Source organism: Phoxinus phoxinus (genome assembly GCF_949152265.1).
Source record: "Phoxinus phoxinus genome assembly, chromosome: 17".
Lineage (NCBI taxonomy): Eukaryota > Metazoa > Chordata > Actinopteri > Cypriniformes > Leuciscidae > Phoxinus > Phoxinus phoxinus.
The window spans coordinates 3027709-3046072 of record NC_136892.1 but is presented as its reverse complement, the minus strand read 5'-3'; the positions used below and the strand labels follow the sequence as shown (position 1 = coordinate 3046072).

At 39.1% G+C, this 18364-nt stretch overlaps 1 protein-coding gene across 3 annotated transcripts in view; it reads right to left on the bottom strand.

Moving 5' to 3' along the window:
• The window catches only part of hspa4a (heat shock protein 4a), a 44580-nt gene continuing 26216 nt past the window's right edge, over positions 1 to 18364 (bottom strand). For all 3 annotated transcript variants that reach the window (XM_079585618.1, XM_079585619.1, XM_079585620.1), the window contains exons 11-20: positions 14272 to 14378; positions 14055 to 14188; positions 12356 to 12537; positions 11430 to 11522; positions 10084 to 10239; positions 7762 to 7887; positions 7555 to 7662; positions 7354 to 7473; positions 4748 to 4909; positions 1 to 1046 (exon numbers count right to left, since the gene is read on the bottom strand). In XM_079585618.1, coding sequence (XP_079441744.1) covers positions 864 to 1046; positions 4748 to 4909; positions 7354 to 7473; positions 7555 to 7662; positions 7762 to 7887; positions 10084 to 10239; positions 11430 to 11522; positions 12356 to 12537; positions 14055 to 14188; positions 14272 to 14378 — 1371 coding nt within the window. In that variant the 3' untranslated portion in view covers positions 1 to 863. The remainder of the gene's footprint in view (positions 1047 to 4747; positions 4910 to 7353; positions 7474 to 7554; positions 7663 to 7761; positions 7888 to 10083; positions 10240 to 11429; positions 11523 to 12355; positions 12538 to 14054; positions 14189 to 14271; positions 14379 to 18364) is intronic.

The following is an 18364-nucleotide window of genomic DNA, read 5'->3' as shown; positions in this document are numbered from 1 at the left end:
GCAGCTGTGCATAAAGTCCGTTAAGATGCATACTTTTGTACAGAGTTATAAATTGATTATAATTTATTTTAGGTATTTAATGTATTGTATAATTTAGTGATGTGTCATAAGGTTTTTGTACCTTTTGCATTTCCACTTCCGCAAACGGCTCAAAATACCTCCACACGACTTTATTTCTCCTCAGTAAACCGACAGTTACACTAACAGTGAACCAGTATGTACATCCAGTATCTCATAAGAGTTATACATTCCAGTAAATCCTTGTCTGTATACCAAAATGAATGGTTTATTTATATTTCTCATCATTATTTATGACGGGATGGACACCAAATCCTGGTCTCCATCATTCACACAGGTTGCAGAGTAGAAAAGTGACACAAACATGGCTAAACCCAGAAGTGGCCACAGAGTGACGCAGCTTTTACAACCAAATACTGCATAACAGTAACTCTACGTCAGCATACAGCGCCTGGAGAAGTCTTCTGTCCGGGGGTCTGCAGTGCTTCTGTTGGTCGGAAACTTCATCGAGAATCTCACGTTTGAAGTGCAACTAATTTTCAATGCCAATAAACACTCCCAATCGTAGAATTGAACAGAAACATGTTTACACTAAACAAGCTCATCTCACTTTATAATCCCGAAAGACTTTTTTTTTTTTTAAGGAAACGGGGGGAAAAAAGCAACAAAGACTAGTTCTCTTCCTATACATGTTGTGTTCGCAGTTACAAAAAAATATTGGATCTCCGTGTGTCCTGCTTTTAAACAGTGAAACACAAAGAAAGAAACATGCCACCAAGAGCAAGAGAACATTTGCTGGATTGGGTAATGTCCTTTAATCCGAACGCAGAGGCATATGAGAGGAGTTAGTCAATGTCCATCTCGGGGAGTTTGGCGTCTGGCGTTTCCGGGACTCGGCTCTTCTCCGGCTGGGTCTCTGGAGCCTCCTGCCCGTTAACGGGACCGTTCTGTTCGGCTGCCGTCTCCTTTGGAGGCTCCACTTTGGGCTTCGGTTTGCTGACGATATGATTGCAAGAGGAATACAGCTCCTGTGTAACGGAAAAGTTGCAGTTAGAAGTAGCGATGCACTGATTGAGTCAGTCTGACTTATTATGCGGGTCAAATGCACTCTACATCAGCGGTAGCAGTTCAAACTAATATCATCGTCGATGATTGGTTGATTTACCAAGGGAAGCTAGCCTCCTCTTTTTTTGTGTGTGTGTGTGTGTGTGTGTGTTTGTGGGTGGGGTGGGGTGGGGGGTCACCTGTGAGTAGAGGTCTGCTACCCGGGTTTAACTAAGAAAAACTAAATAGGCTATATATAGTTTGCGTGCCATGTGCTTTGCCTGCCTGCTGTGTTGTGGTGACCGGCACGCGCGAGAGAGAAAGTACATACGTGCTATATATATATATATATATATATTAGGGGTGGAGCCGAACCCGAATACGGTATTCGGAAAGGCACAAATAACTTGTTTTTTACAAATACTTATTTTAAACAAATACTTATTTTTACTTATAAAATATTTTTCAATTCGGGAACAAAAAAAAACTTTATATAGAAAAGCTGCTTTTCCTCATGAGACCGCAGTGCGTGCCCGGATGAGTGAGAGAGTGACGGACACAGCCTGCTCCACACAGCAACAGAGAGGGATCAGCTGAGCAAAAAAACACTTAACTCCATCACTATTTTTGTTGAATAGATTGTTGTACCTTAACTGGGTTCCTGCGGCAGTTTATAACTTTCGGGAAGCGGAATTTGATCAAGGAGATTATTCCATTACGCTGCATTATTGACGTCTGCAGTCGGGCGCTCTCATGTTCGCTCTGTTTACGTAGCTCTGTTTAGCGCGGTAATTTAGACAATAGGCTGTTGACAGAGTAATGTTAACGTTCGGTTAAAATTTTTAAAAATGCGTGTGTAGTTGTCGAATTGTATGCACGTGTGGGAGTTATATCGGTACGTTTAAAGGGGTCATGACATGAGAAACCAAATTTGCCTTGATCTTTTGGTATATAAGAGGTCTTTGTACCATTAAAACGTCCTGCAAGTTTCATAGCTTAAGACGTCCTCCCCATTATAAACGAATCATTTATTTAATCAAGCTCTAAATACAGCTCGTTCTGGATCCATGGTAAGAAGTGACGTCACGGTACGAAGTGACGTACCAGCGTTTGCATAATGACCGCCTCCAGCAGAAGACAGTTACGCTTTAAGCGCAAGACAGCTACGCTCATTTCGTATCGTTGTCGCGCCCGCGCGCTGCGCGCCTCACAAGTGTTCAGTCGACGGACAGCGAGTGGGTCTGTGTACAGGGAAATTACGATGCCACGCAGATGTGCTGTTCCTGGATGTGGACAAACAACATCTTTGAATACGCTGCGAAAGATCCAGTCGTCAGGGAAAAATGGATGCACTTTATTTTTTGCGGACGTCTCAGTCACGGCAGTGTTAGTTTAAGCGTGTGTTCTATACATTTGAAGGATGACGGTTTTGAGGGAAAAAATCCCAATATGATGCTTGGCTTTGCCAGAAAACTGTTGCTCAAAGATAAGTCCGTGCCGACTATTCTGGGCTCAACATCGACGACGCAAACTGTAAGTAATGTATTTAAAACTTTAAACTACTTTTTAAATACGCTGAAAGATCCAGTCGTCAGGGAAAAAAATGGATGCACTTTATTTTTTGCGGACGTCCCAGTCACGGCAGTGTTAGTTTAAGCGTTTGTTCTATACATTTAAGGATGACTGTTTTGAGGGAAAAAATCCCAATATGATGCTTGGCTTTGCCAGAAAACTGTTGCTCAAAGATAAGTCCGTGCCGAATATTCTGGGCTCAACAACGACGACGCAAACTTACTTTTTACCATGGCTAATATAAACACATTTGTATAAGAGAATCTTGAAAATATGTCGCCTTTCTAGTAGGCCTACATGTGATAGAAAATTAAAAATGTTGCCTTTATCAATGCTGCATCTTCAAATATGGCCTGTGCATGCATTTTTGTCCGTGGTACACCCTATCATTTCATTGGAATTAGTTAAATAATGTTAAACTGTTAGCTAATCCGTTTTCAAGTGTCTCGGGTTAATTTTTTTTTATTAATTCAAAATAGTTTCACTTTCCATGTGGACACGGGCTGATCCAGTCTTCGTTGTTGTGGTGATCGTTCATTTTCCTCTGATTCCGGCTCAAACATAATAAGGTTTTATCATTGCAAGAGCCATCGCTTGGCATGCATCACCCGCTACTAAACAGTTGCGCCGAATCCGCAAATGTTCTGGCTGGGGGCGTTAATAATTGATGCATAGGCACTGACGTTAGCCAATCATAACAGTGGGCGTTAACACTGAACTCTTAAAGGGGAAACACCCCCAAAACAGACTGTTTGAATCAGAGGATGAGAAACAGGGTGGGAAAAGGTCATAAATCACTACATTTTAAAAGTTTTTTGTAAAAAAAACTATAGTAATACTATATTTGCACCTAAGGGAACATAATAATGAAATAAAAAAAACCATGTCATGACCCCTTTAAGTTACTCTGTCTTTTGCAGACAGCAAGATGTAAGCTTCATAATGTTCACAATGGTATTTTATTAGTTGTTGGTTTAACCATGGATGAGGTAATGGCTGTTATGTTATTTTCTTTTCAATGACGTTCCTTGTTTCATTGCTGGATTTATGGAAAAACATCAACCAATATTGCATATCCATAATTATTATAATGGATATAATTAAAGAATACTTACACTTTAATGTAAATTTGAAGTGTAACGCAAAAAAAAATATTTTTACGCCTCTTTTGAATTTTACTCGAATACAAATACAAATACTTTTCCCTCCTCAACAAATACAAATACAGATACAAATATCGGCTGCTTTGCACACCCCTAATATATATATATATATATATATAAAAATTTTTAATTAGTTTTATTTTATCATATCATTTATATCATGCGCACAGGAAAAGCTGCAATCTGGAAGCATTATGATCTCGTTTCAACCAGTAAAGAGCCCAGTGGTTACGTGCAGTGTAGAGCTTGCTAAGCTGTCTTGGCGTATGACAGCAAAAAGACAGGTACATCTTCAAGTTTTTTCTCTTACTGCTGTGCTGATAGGGCCGCTGCGCCGACATGTATTTGTTTAATATGTCAAGCAATCATTAAATACAACATAGCATATTGCAAAAATGGTATATGCTGTGAGAAACAGAATGGACCTCGGGTTCGGGTTTAATGTGTAAATGTAATTGTCGGGTCGGGTCGGGTTAAATGATCGCGGGTACGGGCCGGGTTCTGGCTTCAGTTTAAAGCCTGTGCAGACCTCTACCTGTGAGTATAAAGGCGTGGTGTGTTACCACCTGTGTGTGAGTATCTTTTGGAGCCAAGGTGTGTCGACTTTTTTTTAACCTTTTTAGCTAGCCTCCTCTGCCATGTTACTTTTCTCAACGCTCCTATTCGCTGAAAGTGAAATACTCGATGGTGATTGGCTAATGTTTTTTTTACCAACGGAGGCACAGGTCTCCGGCTATGGATTTTCCTTTCCTTTCTCGGCCCTCTCAGACTCGCGTTTCGCAGATTCGTGGAAGTAGGTCACGCAGTGTTTACATATTACAGAGGTGAAATTACAAACAAGAAATACACATTCTGAGACATAACATTTTGAGTAGGCTGTGCCTCCCCTGACGAGCCGCCACTGTGGATAACCCATAATCCACATATCAAGCGCTTCGTGAAGTTTGTACCTTGGTTTTGGCCTGAATCTCTTGGGCTTTAACCGCTGGGTCCTGGCTGAGACTCTGTTTGCTCTGCAGGTTCATCTTGTTGTTCATCCAGGTCATGGCTTCATTCACCTGCGTCTCCACCTTCATGATCTCCAGCTCCTCCAGATGATCATACAGCTCGTCCTGCATTTAGAGGATCGGGATCAATACACATCTTACAACAAATGGGTTCTTAAAATACTCAGCAATAGTTTAAGGCGAGACACGGCAGGCAAAAAACATGTTTTTTTTTTACTGGTCAATTTTGAGATTTTGGGATATTTGTCTTCTTTCAGACTTGTGGTGAAAAAAAGTCAGAAATACACATTTAGGTCTTTATTTTACTAACTTTGTCTGTTTGCGTCTGTAGATTTCTCATAAATTCAACAAAAGTTGTCGTTCTAAATCATCCGCTGCTCCGCGATCTCTGTCTGCGATTTCTGTGTTTCTAACACGCACCATTAGAAAGCTCTCTCTCTCTTGTATAATGCTGTCGGATCCAAATATGGTAATTTCCTTTTCATCAGCAACCAATCGTGAAAGTAAAAGGGTGAATGCGCAATCTCATTGGCTGATGATAAATCTTTAAAGCCCGTTTTCTCACAATGTCCTTTTTCTCATTCTCCAAGTCTGAAATCTCCACTTCAGTCGCACCGATATACACCAAACCTTCCAGTCTTGTGCCTAGTTATATTATGAAGACATTTACAGAGGGATTTGTAAATATATTATTCCTAGCCTGATTTATATAACGTTATTCCAAAAAACATAGTGAAAATTATATTTTTAAGGCTATTGACAGTATATTCTGATTTACAGGATAACAAAAGTAGATATCCATAAATCCCTCTGTAATTTTTCCATCTAATATGTGAACACAATGAAAAAATATTTTTTAACCTGGCTTTATCCAATACTCAGATTTAGTTTTTAAAAAGATATGCAAATTAGTGCATATTTAATTAGACATTGGCTAATTTGCATATTTAAACATTAAATTACAGAAAACTTGTAATACATTTTTTTCTCATCTTAATGTAGGGAATCACCTGGGAAAGTTTCATGGTGATATCTGCTAGTTAAAAATGTTACCCTATTCACCTGTAGTGTCTCGCCTTAACTGCACTAACACTAACGGATGAACTGAACTGAATAATGACTCTAACTTTAAAACATCGACACTTTATTAAACTGAACTGAATCAATGTTGAACTAAAATGAGATTAAAGGATTAGTTCACTTCAGAATTGTAATTTCCTGATAATTTACTCTCCCCACGTCATCCAAGATGTTCATGTCTTTCTTTCTTTAGTCGAACAGAAATGAAGGCTTTCTTTGCATGTTGGCTTTGTAAACACTGGGTCTGTTCTTCCGCCTACGTCACGCGCGACCTTTCAACGTGATTACGTAATGTGTGGCGCATCACAGCTAGTGTAAGACGAGCATTTGTGGTTAAAAAGTATATAAAATGTTAGTTTTTTTATAAAATGGCGGATGGTTTGTAAAGATAAGACTCTTATTCCTCGGCTGGGATCGCGTCGAGACTTTTCCACTGAAGAAAGAAAGACATGAATATCTTGGATGACATGGGGGAGAGTAAATTATCAGGAAATTATAATTCTGAACTAATCCTTTAATGACACTATTGTCTACTGTAGAGCTGCTAAGTTTCATAATTGATGAGTCCTGCTACATTAACTGTTATTTTGCTGTTTATTACTGTGAAGCTACTTCGAAACAAAGCACTATAGAAATAAAGGTGACTTGTAGGGGTGTGACGAGATCTTGTGACATTAAAACGTGACGATATTTCTTGTCGAGGTGAAAAACTGACTCACAATATCAAGAAAGTGGAGTTTGTGTTACTGCTAATGATAATTAACACTCAGAAAGTAGAACAAAAGTGACATTCATAGGTAGCATTTTTCGTCAAGACACCTGCAAAATACCGGAAGTGAAGAATCCATGAAGCACATTATTAGACCGTTTATACTAAGAATCACAATAAAGCATAGTGCTATTGTGAAGTCACAAACCTTGCAATTCAATTAAATAAATGCGCTGGTGCAGTCTATATTGTTATACGACTTATAACGTTCATCTCGATACGCATTACACAACACACGCCGTTTCACCAGATGTTTATCGTGATTTCAAAATAAAAGTCTAAACCCACTCTCTGAGTTTGCATGTTTTGATGTCTACTATCGTAAAGAAGGGGCCAAATATGAAAGATTATGTGGAAATTTGAATAAAATGTTTGGCCAATATTAATCAAGGATTTGGTCATGCTGTAAAGTGTAACAACAATCACCAGGTCGTTTGTGCCCCCTGCAGGCTTTTGTTTTAATATGTAATGTAAATATGTATTTTATAGTGTTGTTCAGTAAAACCATATGGTTACCAGCTTTTGATATATGCGTGTATGTATTTTAAGTCATTTAAAAGTCTGTTTTGCATTTAATGACGAAATTTAACTGAAAAAAAAAAAAAAAGTCATGAAATATTTCTTAAAAATAGTGCAAAAATAGCCTTGTCTCGTGATCCAAGTGTATCGTCACACCCCTATTGACTTGACAATTGATTACCTTTGCCTTATAAGCCTCTACAACTTTCATGTACTGCTGGATTTGCCTTCCGAGCTCTTCCAACGCTTTTGGCCGGTCCTCGTTCTCAATGTATCGGTGTTGAATAGGCTCTCCCAGTTTCTAGGAGGAAAGAGTTTTTGTTTGTTCAATTCATTCTTTCCAACAGGTTCAAATTTGAACAAATCAACAATGCACGTTTACCTTCAACTCGGCCAGTTTATCAATGTAGACTTGCTTCTGCTGGTCCTCTCCTTCTTCATACAACCAGTTTTCAGTGTCCTCCAGTTTTAAGGAGAAAGAATCTCGTTCCTAAATTGAAAAAAACAAACATTGCTTAGTTAATAAAAACCATCAGATATAAGTTGCACAGGTGTCTTTATGAATAAACAAACACATGCAGACACTCACAGCCTCACTGACAAAGTTCTCCAGCACTCCATACAGTTTGTCTCTCATTTCATAAACGTACTCCTCCACATAGTTCTTCGCATCGTTCCTTTCCTTCTCCAGCTTATCCTGCATTATCATCTTCCCCTGTAGGCAAGAACACAGAGTCAGAACCTGGGATTTCTCCTACAGAAGATTAATCCGGGGAGCTGATCACAAGGCGCGTTTCCATTACAGATTTGCGCAAAGACTTTTGTGATTTTTTTCTAAATGTCGGAAAAAAAATATTGCGAAATGACGCCGTTTCCATTAAAGGCACACTATGCAGTTTCCGTTTTTTTTGTCAAACAGCGACTCATAGAGTCTTGCATTTAACATTACTGTCGTAAATACAACGCTACTGTCGCAAAAACTTTTGTGATTTTTTTCTAAATGTCGAAAAATATATATTGCGAAATGAAGCGGTTTCATTAAAGGCACACTATGCAGTTTCCGTTTTTTTTGTCAAACAGCGACTCCTAGAGTCTTGCATTTAACGTTACTGTAGTAAATACCACTCACGCAGAGCCGTCTCTGCACTCACTCACTCACTCAGGGCCTGATCCCCTCCCCCTGTATACCGGTATCTTTTCAGTAGGATGGAAGCGCCGGACATTGAACAGGCACAGATAGACTCTCACCAACGAGTGAAAGCCTGACCGAGTGTGGGACTCTTGTCTGGTTCATCACGCGGTCAGTTTCTCATTTTCTTTTCCTTGACTCTTCCAACCGCGCTTTCTTCTTCGCCATGATTCACGTCTGAAATACGTGCTAGTGTCATCCATAGAGAGGCTGCTTCATATGTTGTTGATGTATATGACGTCGTGCCGTAAAGTACGTCAACTACGAGTTGGTTTACCATCGAAATGACTTTGAAGCTGTTATATTAAAAGGTACACTGTGTAGGAATTTTTCCCATCTAGCGGTGAAGTTGTATTTTGCATTCAAACGAATAGTGCTCTCTAGCTCCTCGCTTTTTCAAATGCGTGTTGCAACTACGGTAGCCGTTATGTGCCAAGAAGCTATGACAACAATAGCTCTTCGTCGAATTTACCTATGTTACATGTTCTACTGTTATGCTGCCTATATAATGAATTGCACAACCAAGCAATGAAAAAAAAAAGCTTGTAATTTAGACCGTAACATTGACTTACCCGTCGAGAAGAAAGCAGGAAACTTCAGAGTCCATTTCAAAGTCTTTCTCCTTCATCAGATCTTTCCAACTGGGTAAAGCTATCCCGTTATTTACCCTCGGTTTTTTGAATTCGCCGGTCACGTTTCCTTTTAAATTAAATTTTGGCATTTCTCCTGTGGCTCGGCACCATGTACCGTGCAGTGCAACCTTTCAAATTTACCGGGGCAGTGACGCGCATTACGCCTCTCTCCTCGTCCGCTTCAGTGTCAGTCACGTGACGCCGGCTCTGGACGAACACGCGTTGTGGAAACACGTTGAGGTAGCCTAGTGCTTTTTGTCCCTCTCTGCTATTATAGTTTTTCGAAATGGCGGAACAACATGGAAGCTTCCGTGAGTTACCTGTCCCATGTAAATAAAGATAAGAAATTCTTTGCTTATAAGGATAAGTCAGATCATTGGTAATTGTACACCATTGAGGACATATTTATGAATAACGACATTGATTTAAGCTAATAAAATACTTAAGAACTACACAGTGTACCTTTAAGGTACAAATCTTGCATAGTGTGCCTTTAACCGATGTTATGCAACTAAAACGTAATTTTTTCCTCTCGCGATAAGTCATTCCAAAAATCAAGGCAACAGAGGTTGGGAGGTTTATGTATATCCCTGCCACCGCACTGGCCATTATTATTAATGGAAGGAGACGTGTGTGTGTTATCCAATCATTAATGGCAAGGAAAGACCCTTATAATTATGTGTTTCTGGGTGTTTCTCCCTCATTTCTGCTTCGAGCTCTTGATTGTGTTTCTTTGAGGTTTAGAATCCAGTATTCCTGTAATTCTTTTGTCTTTTATGAATTTAATAAACAACTCGTCTCGTATTCGGTCCAAACACACCGCGTCTTCTACGTCAGGTGACTGTAAATGCGCAAAAACTGTTTCCATTGCAGTTTTGCTAAATATTTCTTGTTCAAATTGCCTGAAAAACCACCTCATGCGAGTATAAAAACTTTTTTTGCAATAGATGGCAGTTTTTGTGAAATTGGTGGGTTTCCATTGGGCGTATTTTCAATTCGCATTTTAAATTCGCAATTTGAAGGGTAATGGAAACGCTGCTACTGTGGTGCAGTTTCAATGCTTTCATATTTCTTGAGCTTTGTGCAATACCTCATTCTCCATGAACAGATTGAGCATGTCGCTGGCCAGCTGCCACTGCAGACTGTTCTCGATGGGCAGATCCACTGTCTTTGTTTTCACTTTGGCTTTCTTGGCCTGCGGAGGCTGATCGTTCTTCTTCTCCTGTTTGTTGTCCTCTGGTGCAGTCTAAAAGTGATTATGGTCACAGTGAGTTTCCAATGGGAACATTAAAGGAGTAGTTCACTTCAGAATTAAAATATCCTGATAATTTACTCACCCCCACATCATCCAAGATGTTCATATCTTTCTTTCTTACTTTCATGATCACGTGTGGCGCATCACAGCTAGTGCAAGACTATCATTTGTGATTAAAAAGTATATATATATATTTTTTTTTTTGAAAATTACAGATAGTTTTGCTAGATATATATATTTTTTTTTTGAAAATTACAGATAGTTTTGCTAGATAAGACTCTTATTCCTCGGCTGGGATCGTGTCGAGACTTTGAAGCTGCACTGAAACTCACATTTGGACCCCATTGAAGTCACTATATAGAGAAAAATCCTGCAATGTTTTCCTCATAAACCTTTATTTCTGTTCGACTGAAGAAAGAAAGACATGAATATCTTGGATGACGTGGGGGAGAGTAAATTAACAGGAAATTTTAATTGTGAGAAAAAGCTTCCACATCTTTGTCATTGACGTGAAAGTGGACCATTTCACATTACTTGGAAAGTTATTATTCATTTTGCAAGATATGACAGACACTGTGTAATGATTATATTTCAAAAATGAATTGGAGTAGAACATTCACTTTATAATTAGATTTAGAAGTTTTTTTTAAATGTTGGTTATCAAATTAAAATTCAAAACACTTAATTATCCATCAACCAGTGATAGAAATTTGTCTTAGGTTAAAAGGCTCACATATACACACACACACAGTACAATCACACACATCACAAAACACAATTAATCCAAAGAAAGTACCTTACAAATGTGTAAATAAACTAAGGCTTAAATACAATATACTAATAAAACTCTTTGATATCGTTTAAAATAGAATTAGCAAGAAATTGCAAATAAATAGCAACTGAATTGAATAATTAAGGGCTCCCTATATAGTTAAAGCTAAGACAGATTTTTTTTTTACCCTTAAGATAATTAATCCTAATAGAATTTATTTACACATATATACACGTTTATTTAAAAAACACAGTTTAATATAAGAAAAAAATAAGCAATTTTGTGTTGAGTTTTTTCCCCCTGCTGTCCCGAACCGTGACTTCAAAGCCGAGGTACGCACCGAAGCGCCATGTTTGTGTACCGCTACACCCCTAATATATGGTGTTGGTGTGCAAGTGTATTCACACACCTCCATGTCTTCAGTGTCTGATTTCTTGTCAGCGTGTTCTTTCTGCTCATCACCGTGAGCCTTCTGTGCCTCTTGATCCACGTGCATCTTGTTCTTAAAGGAGCAAATACAATGAATTTTCTTATGGCTTATGGTTCTTGAGGCAAAAATGTTATCGTTACGCATGTGTACGCAATATAGAGAAGCTTCTAGTTTCTACTAACCCAAACTCACAATGATGGATATTTTGAGAACCTTAGAAACGTTAGTTTTTGCATTTCACGATTGACAGCAAAACACAGCTATGGTTATCACCAGGGTTTGAAATTAACTTTTTCACTCACAGGCCAATTTGGCTACTCAATTTCTAAGTTACCGCCCAATCAGAACTCCTACTAGCCAAAAAATAAAAAATAAAAAAAATCAATGAACCAAATTAACTACGTCACAGCTTTTTTATATATATACACACAGACACAGGTGAAACTCGAAAATTAGAATATCGTGCAAAAGTTAATTTATTTCAGTAATTCAACTTGAAATATCTCACTTTGCATGTAATTAGTCTATATAATATATTAGTTTCACCCTTTAAGCCTTTATTTGTTATAATTTTGATGATTATAGTTTACAGCTTATGAAAACCCCAAATTCAAAATTAGAATATTGTGAAAAGGTTTTCATAAGCTGTAAGCCATAATCATCAAAACTATAACAAATAAAGGCTTGAAATATCTCACTTTGCATGTAATGAGTCTATATAATATATTAGTTTCATCTTTTAAGTTGAATTACTGAAATAAATTAACTTTTGCACCATATTCTAAGTTTTCGAGTTTCACCTGTAATCATGGTGACAAAAGTTAAACTGTTTTTAGAGCTTTTGCTCATTTAAAATCCGGCTGATGTCAGATGTAGGGAGACCGTGAGCACAGTGACGCCGTTACCTCGTCCTCTTTGGCTGGAGTGTCCGTCTCCATGGGTTCTTCCCCCTCTGCAGTTTTCAGGACCTCCACCAGGGAGGCGCTGGACACACTGAACACCCCGTGGACATTCACACGCACCTTCACCTTCACCTTCGAGCTCTCGCCCGACAGCTGGGGAACCACCTTCAGGACGTTGAACTGGCCTGTGGACAGGCACACATTATTCAGTAGGGATGCACAATTAATCAATTTCAGGTTGTCTCAATTCAAGTGCCCCTATTATGCTTTTTTCAAGAGTTCTTAATTTTGTTTTGGAGGTCTCCTAAAAAATAAAAATGTCCCAGTCTGTTGTGATTGGTCTACTCTGCTCTGATTGGTCAGATGGCCCAGTCTGTTGTGATTGGTCTACTCTGCTCTGATTGGTCAGAAGGCCCAGTCTGTTGTGATTGGTCTACTCTGCTCTGATTGGTCAGAAGGCCCAGTCTGTTGTGATTGGTCTACTCTGCTCTGATTGGTATACTCTGCTCTGATTGGTCTGATTGATACTGAATAAAAATGCATGTTTTATTGCTCAATTGATGTTTTATTGTTGTTTAGGGATGTCAATTTTCACAAATTCCCATGATCGATGGATGAATGTTTCAATGTCATTGATTATTTAATTATCAAATATAATGACTACTATACGCGTCACCACCGCCGCCTCAGATGCAGAATGTGTGACTGTGGACGAGCTCTCCCTGAACACCGCACTGAACACGGCAACTAAACCCAATGCATTCACAACCATTTAATACAATAGTGTTCTCATGTTATGTAATATGTCAGTCGCAAATTATTCATCGTTATTATTAGTCGTGCATTTCTGTTTGAGCTGCGCGCGCTGAATGAAGGCTACCGTTAAACTGGAGCACTTTGTTTGCTAGCGCTTTATTTAACTCAAAGAAACGCATCCTATATGAGATTCATCAGATATATTCAAAATAAATATAATATTACAAATTATTTCTGCAGAAAATGTCAGATGCACAAGTCAATTTTAACTAAGTTACGTGCCATTCATTCAGAATGATCATGTTGTGGACGCGCTCTTCCTGGAGCAACGCGACACGGCAACTAAACTCTAATGCACAATGTTTTATTACAATATTGTTCTCTTTATAATGTTATGTAATATGACAGTCCTGTCAATAGTCATTATTAGTCGTGCAGTGCCGTTTGAGCTGAAGCTGATCACGCGCACTACAGCGTTCATTCAAGGTATGCGTCCAATATAAGATAAATAAGATATAGATAGGCATACACAAAATAAAATGAATTTGCGAATGAACACGCAAACTTAGTCATAATGAAGGTGTAAAATGGTCCCAAACAAAACGCGCTCGCTTGGTTTTGCGGTTGAGCAGCAGCACGCGCATGAACCTGCTTAATCGATGATCGAGAAGTTGTATCGATTAAATGTATTATCGACAATTAATCGATCGCCGATTAATCGTTGACATCCCTAGCTACAACACAGAGTCTTTTTAGTTGGTTTAATACAAAAACTATAACATCATTTGGAACTATTGGAATTAATAAAAAATATCTTCATTTGTGTTCTGAAGATGAAGGAAAGTCTTACGGGGTTGAACAACATGAGGGAGAGTCATTACTGACAGAAGTTTCATTTTTGGGTGAACTAACCCTTTGAGCAAAGCAAAGAGCATTCCCAACATACCTATGGCAGGATCGGGATACGGCAACTCTTTAGGATTGTTGTAGTAGGCCTCCAAAGCGAAGGGCTCCCTCCGGTAGAAACTCAGCACTTTAGAGAACGGTGCGGCGTGGTTCTTTGGGAACACTTCGCAATCACTGCAGTGCAAGACAGCATGACTATTACAGTGGTGAACTAACTTAATGAGTTAATCGTGTCACGCAGAGAGCCAAGAACGCACCTGACGCCTTCATCAGCGGCCGAGGTCCACTTCAGAGAGATGGGGTACGGCACCACGTCTGTGATGGAAAACTCACGCACTTTAAAGGCGGGCGACAGGATTGCACACTGAGGAAAAACAAAACAATCAATCAAGTTAGTTGGAATCACTGGGAAACAGGAGCCGCGTTTCCATTACCCTTCAAATTTAAATTGCGAATTGAAAATACGCCCAATGGAAACACGTCAAACTATACGGTTTGAGAATGGACACAGGCCGGGAACCCGCAACAGAACCGTCACGGTGGAAAAGACGGCCGCCTCATAATTCTCTATGCAGGAAAAACCCTGTCATATATACAGTGGGGCAAAAAAGTATTTAGTCAGCCACCAATTGTGCAAGTTCTCCCACTTAAAAAGATGAGAGAGGCCTGTAATTTTCATCATAGGTACACTTCAACTATGAGAGACAAAATGAGAAAAAAAAATTCAGAAAATCACATTGTAGAATTTTTAATGAATTTATTTGCAAATTATGGTGGAAAATAAGTATTTGGTCACCTACAAACAAGCAAGACTTCTGACTCTCACAGACCTGTAACAACTTCTTTAAGAGGCTTCTCTGTCCTCCACTCGTTACCTGTATTAATGGCACCTATTTTAACTTGTTATCAGTATAAAAAACACCTTTCCACAACCTCAAACAGTCACACTCCAAACTCCACTATGGCCAAGACCAAAGAGCTGTCAAAGGACACCAGAAACAAAATTGTAGACTTGCACCAGGCTGGGAAGACTGAATCTGCAATAGGTAAGCAGCTTGGTGTGAAGAAATCAACCGTGGGAGCAATTATTAGGAAATGGAAGACATACAAGACCACTGATAATCTCCCTCAATCTGGGGCTCCACGCAAGAACTCACCCCGTGGGGTCAAAATTATCACAAGAACAGTGAGCAAAAATCCCAGAACCACACGGGGGGACCTAGTGAATGACCTGCAGAGAGCTGGGAGCGAGTAACAAAGGCTACCATCAGTAACACACTACGCTGCCAGGGACTCAAATCCTGCAGTGTCAGACGTGTCCCCCTGCTTAAGCCAGTACATGTCCAGGCCCGTCTGAAGTTTGTTAGAGAGCATTTGGATGATCCAGAAGAGGATTGGGAGAATGTCATATGGTCAGATGAAACCAAAATAGAACTTTTTGGTACCAACTCAACTCGTTGTGTTTGGAGGAGAAAGAATACTGAGTTGCATCCAAAGAACACCATACCTACTGTGAAACATGGGGGTGGAAACATCATGCTTTGGGGCTGTTTTTCTGCAAAGGGACCAGGACGACCGATCCGTGTAAAGGAAAGAATGAATGGGGCCATGTATCGTGAGATTTTGAGTGAAAACCTCCTTCCATCAGCAAGGGCATTGAAGATGAAACATGGCTGGGTCTTTCAACATGACAATGATCCCAAACACACCGCCCGGGCAACGAAGGAGTGGCTTCGTAAGAAGCATTTCAAGGTCCTGGAGTGGCCTAGCCAGTCTCCAGATCTCAACCCCATAGAAAATCTTTGGAGGGAGTTGAAAGTCTGAATTGCCCAGCGACAGCCCCGAAACATCACTGCTCTAGAGGAGATCTGCATGGAGGAATGGGCCAAAATACCAGCAACAGTGTGTGAAAACCTTGTGAAGACTTACAGAAAACGTTTGACCTCTGTCATTGCCAACAAAGGGTATATAACAAAGTAATGAGATAAACTTATGTTATTGACCAAATACTTATTTTCCACCAAAATTTGCAAATAAATTCATTAAAAATTCTACAATGTGATTTTCTGGATTTTTTTTTCTCATTTTGTCTCTCATAGTTGAAGTGTACCTATGATGAAAATTACAGGCCTCTCTCGTCTTTTTAAATGGGAGAACTTGCACAATTGGTGGCTGACTAAATACTTTTTTGCCCCACTGTATATATATATATAAAGTAGAGTCGATGTCGACTAGTCGCTGACACATGACACAAGGCTATTGCTCCTACATAACAGCTTATTTTTATCAGTCCTTTTGTCTTTGGCTTAGGGCTGGGCAATAAAACGATAACGATATTTATCGCGATATAATTTTTCTCGATAAAACGATATCAAGAGTTTGATAAATGTTCGATAATGTTTTTGCGCAAAAAGCGGAACGAATCTCATGTGAACCGCGCGCCACACGGACCGTTTATCCGCTCGGCTCAAAGTCCAAACGGCAGCGCAAGTTCATTAGAGCAGACGCGTTTACTCTGATCGGTCTCGGTCACGAGATACAGTGAGAAGCGCTTGTCTCAGTGATTTAAACCAGTTTAAAGGCAGATGAAGCGGCGCTGACGAACATGAGAAACACTGCGCAACCATACAGTCAGAAGGCTTTTCCGTCTACACATTCCCATCATTTACCACGGATTTAACGTTAGCCTAGTAATATTAACTGCACCATGAAATGTGGGATATATATATTGAATTGTATAATATTATTAATGTAGATAATGTATTAAAGGACTAATGGAATATAATTACAGTTTTTAATAATGTATTTAGGCTACTGGTTTTCATAAATACCATAGAAACCATAAAGTTACATTTTATCTGTGGTTCTCATGATCTAAATGCATGATGCTGGATGACCAATGGTTCATTTTAATAAAACTAAAGAATATTACATTTTACCAAATAAAAATAATGTTGTTACTTTTTTTTAACAGATGTTACTGTTTTTGTTAATGAACATAATTGTATAGTTAAATCTGCATCCTAACTCAAGCTAATACTACTGAATAGATATTTATTTTGTTAAGGAAAAATTACAAATGTTTGAATGTTCTACCTCGGATTTGTGAAAGGTTCCCCTGTTTGGCAAGTGTTTGTCATGATATGTTCTGACAATAAAGAGTAGTTTAAAAACACAACGCTCGGTTTCTACAGCTTTCACTTAGGAGTAAAAATCTGTCTTTAAACTTGAAATAAATAAAGATTTGACATTTATCGATAATTATTGATACCGACTGATATAAAAAAAAAATATCGTGATATTTTTTTTGGGCCATATCGCCCAGCCCTACTTTGGCTCGTTATATTTCTCACAGAATAAAGTAGCACAGTAAATATTACATTTATATGAATGCATTAGTGTATTCAGAGAGCGACTGCGTATGAAGTGCACCTGGCAGCGTCTCTCTACCAATAGTGATGCTGTGGGTTTTAGCTACTAAGAAATATATTTGCTAGAACTTTTCAGTTTCTAAGCGATTTTATTGATAAATCACAGAACAGAGTTTACAATATATTTCTGCGCTACTGAATGTTTCTGTGCGCGCGCGATCTGCACGTTGATATGCGCGCTACTGTCTGTGTGTGTGTGTAATGCAGCGGAAGTTTAGAACGACAGAACAGATTAAATTACCTGTACAATAAGCGGTGTAAAACGTGCATTCACCCGATCAATTCTGAGCATCCAGATGGTATAATCAAACATATCTTGTGAAGCGCTCCGAGTACGCATTTATTTGTCATTTTAACCGAAACGGAGCGTAAAAGTGGACTTCAAAGATTTCTTATCCTGTTTGACCTTTTATGGCACTATAATTTTTCTGTTTTTACATTAGAAGTGGCATCTTACCTGTTAGGAATACATGCACGGTTTTGCCATTTTAAGGTGGGGCAAAATTGACCCTTCGCAGGGAGTTTGATTGACAGGTGATCTGACCAATCATAATGCGCCAACCGCCGAATCCACCATTTTTGTCTGACAAAGCCGTCAGGAGAGTTAGTAGATTACCATTGGAGGATTTGAGCTTGACAAGCGGAGTGTACTGACGCCTTTCCGCGGTTAACACAACATTCCTTCTGATTTTCAGAAGGTTCACGAGCAGCTTTAACTGAGGCGACACAGCGATCTGACACACACATTAAAGAGCCACAAAACTGTATTTATTGTTAAAATTTCTTACAAAAAATTACCAAATTTGAAAGTTGAGACTGTTTAATATCAGAAGTAAGCTGGTCTGTCAGTGTGTTGTCAGGCTCCTCTCTGCTCCGCGATGTGTTTTTCTCTGCGTGAGAACATGGTGTGTGTGAGAAC